Genomic DNA, 6,556 nt, shown 5'->3' with positions numbered 1-6,556 from the left:
CCCCCCGCCATATCTGATGAAGCTCTCGTTAATTTTGTTCTCTTAATGGCCCCTCCTTTGATTTACTGGGCTGTCTGAAAAGGACTTAGAGCCTTAGCTCCACCGACAGGAAATTGTTATTTTAACCTGGCAGGAAAGAATTAAAAATAAATAAACAAATAATTTTTTGTTTGCCCTCCCCCCCTTGAAGCTCTTTAAAATGACTTTAACTCTTTCTTTCCCCAAATAGCAATGAAGCAGGAGCTGTCGAGGCTGGTGGTGTCAGGGGTGCCTCGTAGCATACCCGCCTTGGGGAGAGGAGGCGGCAGAGGGGGACGCTGTCACGCAGCAGCCCTGCGTCTCCCGGCGCAGCCCCCCTGCCCCGACACAACGGCTCTGGGAATTTTTTTCCCGGCACCACCGGCTCTGGGAAGGCAACCGGGGCCTCCGCCGCTCCCCACCTCTGCTGCCTCTCCCGCCGCTGCCCGCTCTGGCGGGTGCTTGCAGGGATGCCGGGCAGATCGAAAGCTGCCTGATTAATAAAGTTCCTTGCTTTGCACTACTGCAGGCTGCTTAAGGGCAGCATTTTCAAAAGAGGTCAGCTCCCATTTAGGCATCGAAATAAGTTGGTTGCCTATTCAGGAGAGCTCAGCATGTCAAGAACTGAATGCTTTTGAAAATCTGGCTTCAATTGTGGAAGCTGAGAATTTCGAAATCTGGCCCTGGATCCTAATAGTTCTTTTGGAATTGATGTTTTCATTCATTTTCCTCATTATTTTTATGCTGGCCATTTACTTTTTGTACTTCACTCAGCTGTGAAAGAAATGGCCACATGTCCCTATTTAGCACCCACACTCTGCCTGGAGGTTTGGGGAGGTACCATACACTTGTTGCAACACACCTTCTCTCCTCAGTCTCTGTTCAATCCTGTTCAATCTGCCAAGTGCTGTGGCCAAATTTTTTGCTCTCCCCTTTTTTTCTCCCCACCTATTGCCCCGCACCATCTTTTTACAGACCTGGGGGCAGCCAGTTTAGTCGTCATATCGGTGTGCCTGGGTGGTCCTAGCTCACGAAGGGTCCGTTACACATTTCTGCGCCTTTGGCTTTGCCCTTCTGGCCAGAGGCTCTGCACGACGCAGAGCTGCAGGGAGGTCTGGTTGGGAACATTTTTGCCTGCCCTCTCCCCCAGCATGGGCTCCAAGGAACAACTCTTTTCTGTCCAACATTTTTCCATCCTGCTGCCAAACCCATCCAGATAGGGGGAATGAGTCAGCTTTGCTCTGTAGCCTTCCAGCACTGTCGAGCAAGACATTAAATCCTACCCCAAAATGTACCTTCTATATTGGTGGAAGGCTTTCTATCCCCAGTAACCCTGATGGTGCAAGGGTTAGCCCAACTAACCTAAACTAACTCGAAGTCTTTTCCAGATGAGAAAGTCTTACATGGAGAATGTCTTACATGGAGAAATGAACTTGAGTAACTCAGGTGGTCGTCAAGTCAATAGCGAAAGGATCTCATACAGCAGTATGTGCTCGTTGATGGGGGGAAACTCCTCAAAGACAAATTGTTGAGACTCTCTTCCCTCTTTGGGGGAGAAGAGTGATACCAGGAAGGGTGAGGCACATGGGAGGGAAGTTGCTGTTTTGTCGCTTTGGCTCTGGAGGTTACCCACAGAGGATTTCCACATGTAACGGGACTGTGGGCTGCAGTAGCTAGAATATGAGTCTACTTGATCTTTCTGGGAGCCTTCAGGGTATGCCTAGCCTGACGTCTTGATGGCAGACCTCTGTCCATGCACCTGGCCACCCAGAAGCCACGTAAGGCAGTGCCAAGCTTGACCTAATTTATCCTACCTATCAGCAGGGCTTGTTATCTTGGGCTTACGGCCACACTAACCATGGGTCTGTAACTCCTGGGAAACTGCTGTCTTGCCTTCAGCCGGCTGGGCAGGCTGGCCGAGTGAGCTCACGTTGGCCTGCAACGTGCCATGTAAAGATCCTCTGTGGTGTTTGCAAAGCTCCAGCTGCAGGTCATTTTACTTGAAGTTGCTTCCTTTTAAAATTACCAGCTCAGAAGTAGTTTTTCTTTTTCCTATCTCCTCTCGACTTTATACAAATGTCTCCTCCATGACTTCTCCCCCAAGCAGCACTCTGGGGCTTGTGGGGTGAAGGGGTTCAGCTTGTGAAGCTATCAGAAAGACAGTCCAATTTGCAGAGGTGCGTGCTAGCTAGCTGGATTCTTGCTGTTGCAATGTGGACCTCAGCATAGCCAGCCATGGACATTGACCCTGCGCTGTACTTTTGCACCTTTGCTGTCACCAGAGGCCAAGCAGAGTCATCTGAGTGTAGCTTGGTGAGATTTCCCCAAATGCTGTGGTTCCTTGCTAGCAGTAATCTGCCTTGCCTTGAACAACTTACTGAGCATCTCATGGGGCATCTGTGGCAGTCCTTACTTCAGGAGTTAGGAGGTTTAATTTTGGAGGTTATGTTTGAAGGGACTTGTCTGAGTTGGGTTTGGAAAGGGCATGCTCAAACAGGTGATGGCTTGAGCTGTGGCCATTGTGCAAGTAGGAAGTACTGCTCTGCAGAGTCCAGGTGCTCTTGAGGATGGTGGTTGCGGTTAATTGTGTATCTGCAGGGGGAGCAGGTCATATAACTCCTGTTTGGGCTGGCTGCTATGGTTGGTTTGGTCTTGGGCTTCTCCCCTGCCAGCGTGGACATGCCACGGGAGCAATTCTGAAATGCCTTTGAGACTTGGTCAAGATGACTAAGGTCATCTTAGTGCTGCAGCTGGAGGGAGCTCAAAATCCTGCAGCTGCATTACGATGCCCATAGAGGGAAGTCTCTCCTTGACTTCAGCCCTTTGCCCTTGGTTGAAGCTGAATTCAGTCTGACATCCAGGATGTCTCTTGGTGCAGCCACTTAGCTCTTTAATCCCCCTGACCTGGCTTGTCTGCTTTAGTGTTCATTCATGACAGTCTCTCCAAAACAGCTGCTGCAGTGTACATCTCAGGAACCTGGGTTGGGATGGGTGGTCTTGGGCTTCAGATTTTTTGGAGATTGTTGATGCTTTCGAATATGAACCTGGGGGTTTGTCCAGCCAGGGTAGTTCAACTCAAAATAGGCAGTGCATTTCAGGTAGAACAGTTAATCTGAAATCTTCCTGTAGATTGGGTCTCTTAGTTCAGAATAAAGGTGCATTATGCCAAATTAGTGTAATCCACCCTCAGCCCACTGTGCTGCATTTAAACAAACTTACAGCTGGGCATTTCTTTTCTCCTGAGAAAGTGTCCCCTCCACTTCTGGATTGAAAAATAGGTATGCCCAGTAGCAACATGGCCAGTGTCACAGGAAGAGACTATGAAACTGCAGGATCACCTCTGTTTTCGTGTAGCTCAGAACTTGTACTACTCATTTACTTTTGTGTTCAAGCTAGAATATATTCCAGACACAGCCAAGAAGTGGCAGCAGCACTTAGTGAGTAACTCCAGTGACACTTTGTTGGAAATGTTTGTATTTTGCTCCTGAAATTTGCCTGGTGTGAGTTGCTGGCACAATACAGGCATTCGCTGCGCCAAATCTGAAACGGGGAAGGAGAGTGAGTATGTATCTGTCTGCACACAGGTAGATTTGTACCAAGGGCTGAGGATGGGATGTCTTGGGAGACCCACAACCATGCTTAGAGGAGAGACTGGAGAAGGGAAGTGCTTGCATCAGTGTCTGTAGCCTCCTCAGGCCACCAGCTCGGTGAATCCCTGGGAGTTTAGGGATATTGGTGCAGAAGCCAGGCAGGGCTGGAAAGCAGAGGGAAGCCTGAGGGTTTCATCCATTGTGTTTCTTGTCATCCACAGGAATCCACTGCCACACCTCCACTGCATCCCCTGAGGCAGCTTATGGGACCCTTCCCTGGGCGCCTCTGCCCCAGGACACACTGCATGGGATGGCAATGACACGTGGAAAGAAGAGACCCATGTCCCCCATCCCTTGCCTCCTCCTCGCAGCCGCTAGTTGCTTTACCAAACTGAGTGAGTTTCTGTTCGGAAGAAATCCGTTTGTTCCATTTTGTTTGTTTTGCTTTGATGCTGGTTAGCACAGCCATGCCTCAAGCACAAAGTGGTTTTCTCACTCTGCTGCTTCCTCAGTAGCCTTGACTAAAGGTCTGAGTTCAAACACTCCTCGAGTGGAGAAGGGAATACAGTCAGAGTTGGACATCTCTGTCTGGTGGTGCCAAGAAGAAATGGGGCTGATGTGCATCTCCAAGCACTCAGATGGGTGTGTGGGGAGCTAAGGGGAAGGTGCAGCAGCAATGGGTAATGCAGAATGTACCAGCACTGCAGTTTTTTTTCTCTGCCCTTTCTTTTGCTGAGTCTCACAGAGCTTTCTTATTCCCATTTTTTCCCTCTGTGCAGGTGAATCTCTGCAGGTCACAGTGCAACCTGTCTCCATTGTCCAAAAGCTTGGGGGCCCAGTCAGCCTGGGGTGTGTGGTGGACCCCCCCCGAGTGAACCTTACCTGGAGACTGAACGGGAAGGAGCTGGCTGGATCGGACGAGGTGCTGGGTATCCACATTGAGCGAGGAAAACTCGTCATCACGGCTCTCAACAACCACACCGTGGGGCGATACCAGTGCATTGCTCGTGTGCCTGAAGGAGTCATTGCCAGTGTCCCTGCAGTGGTCACATTAGCTAGTGAGTAGCTTTAGTCTTCCACCATCCTCTGCATTGCTTGAGCCATCACTCATGCACCCTGAGAGACTCATGCTTACTTGCTCACGCCGGCATCAAGGGAGGGCTCCTTTGGCTTAGGCCACTTTGTAGCATTTTTGGTTGTGGACTGGCTGTCATATTGTAGCCCAGTGATGACCCAAGCGGTCCTCCTGCATGGTAGGATGCAGACTTATCCTGCAGAGACAGTTTTTGCAAGACCACAAAGAGCAGGAAATACCTGAGTGATGTGGTTTGTGTGCATGGTTGGTTTCCTGAACTGTCATGCTGCCTCTTGATTGAGGTTACTAAAAAGCACCTGCTGGTACTGATGACCAAAACTCTGCAGGGCTGTTGCTAAGTTTTCCTGCCTTCCTGACTCACAGAAAGTGAAGTCCTTTGCCATGCTTGTGCTGTGGCGGGACCTGCGCTTTTTTTGTGTTGCCCCTGGCTTCATCGTAGCCAAAGTACCAGCCCCCACGCTCACAGCAAGGAAAGGTTAGTCTGGTTGTGGTGAGGAGGCGCTCCCGAGCATCTGCAATAAGTGGTTGGTGGTCCTTTGCGCCACTGGGAAGATGCCTTGCCAAAATGCAAGGTGAGTGAGGGGGTGGCGGGAGAACAGTTGGATGGCAATGCTGAAGGCAGAGGCTGTGCTGTCCTCGTTTGGTAAGGCAGGCGCAGGAGTCGGCAGGAGGTGGATACAGGAGAGCAGAGTATCTAAAAGTGCTCCTAACGAGCTTACTGTCTTTAAGGGGCAGGAGGCTGTATTCATTACCACTGCTGTTGGTCCCAGGAGGGCGTGCTCCCCCTTCCAGGGCTTTGTCCTCTTCCTAGGAGGTTGCAGTGCATGGCAGCAGAGCCACCTTGTTTCTGAGCCACTTTGCTTCTGTCTCTGAGCTTACATGCTCCTCGCTGCTGCCCTCTGGCACTGGCCACAGACCCAGGAGACGCGCGCGTGTGTGTGTGTGTGTGGGAGGGGGTGTCTCAGAGTGGGGAACTTCTCTTGGAGGTGCCTCGTTTTGCCCAGATGTTATGCTCAAATGTGAGAAAGTGCTGTATTTGGATGCATCTGAGAAAGGGCAGCCCACGCCTGATTCGAAATGGGGTGGCTCTGCATGCACCACCCTTGCTTTGGCAACGGAGAGTCTGATGTTCTCAGAGGCCCGTGCAGTTTTTGGTGGAGCAAGTGCATGCAGAGGAGACCGCCGTCCCCTGGCAGTGACAGCCCCTGGGCGTGGAAAGGGCTTCGTCATCCCAGCAAGGGGGAGTTTGGGGCTAAGTCTTAAGAAAGTGAAGAAGTGAAGATGTTTGTGCAAAGTCGGGGCTGGCTTTGCTTTAAAGCCAAGAGCTGTTGGCTTGTCACTGATACATTAATCAGGAGTGAAATGTTTCGGCCAGGCTGGGTGGGAGGAGGAGGAGAGGGAAAGCGAGGGGAGAGTTGCTGAGCTCTGAAGCAGGGTGGGAGGGGGTTGTCACGGGGCTGAATCTATCGGGGGATTTGGCCTGAGCCCCGTGCTGAGATTAAGTTTCGGAGAACACATTCCAGAGCAGAAAGGGGGCTGTGTGCGCTGGTGGCCTTATAGAGGAAAGGAGAGGAGGGGAGAGGTGGAGGGGATTACCAAGGGCATGGTTTGCATTTAGGAAAGCAGGGTGTGCACAGCTCCTCAGCCTGATTAGTTCCTTCTTAGGCTGATCCCCTTCTCTTTTTTTCCCTTCACCCCAACCCACCACCACCAGCTCTGTTTCCTGGGACAAAGCAAGGCTGTTGGACCTATCTGTCTGCTTTGGTCTAGCATCAGTGGTGAATGGGAAACAGGTCCTAGAGCACCAGAAGGTCCCACCACATCCCTCAGGGCAAATCAAAATCATAACTGA

At 51.0% G+C, this 6,556-nt stretch overlaps 1 protein-coding gene across 1 annotated transcript; it reads left to right on the top strand.

Moving 5' to 3' along the window:
- Nucleotides 1-3,829: 3,829 nt before the first annotated feature.
- On the top strand, nt 3,830-4,783 carry LOC104617690 (brother of CDO-like; the record flags this gene model as incomplete). Its single annotated transcript, XM_010283072.1, is given in 3 exon segments — nt 3,830-4,003; nt 4,388-4,671; nt 4,673-4,783. Coding segments are annotated over 3 exon segments (569 nt in total), but the record flags the coding sequence as incomplete, so codon positions are not given.
- Between the last annotated feature and the right edge of the window lie 1,773 nt (nt 4,784-6,556).

The sequence above is a fragment of the Phaethon lepturus genome, unplaced genomic scaffold (assembly GCF_000687285.1).
Source record: "Phaethon lepturus isolate BGI_N335 unplaced genomic scaffold, ASM68728v1 scaffold49822, whole genome shotgun sequence".
Taxonomy (NCBI): domain Eukaryota; kingdom Metazoa; phylum Chordata; class Aves; order Phaethontiformes; family Phaethontidae; genus Phaethon; species Phaethon lepturus.
Note: the sequence above shows the minus strand (reverse complement) of the source record. Positions and strands in the feature narration are given on the sequence as shown.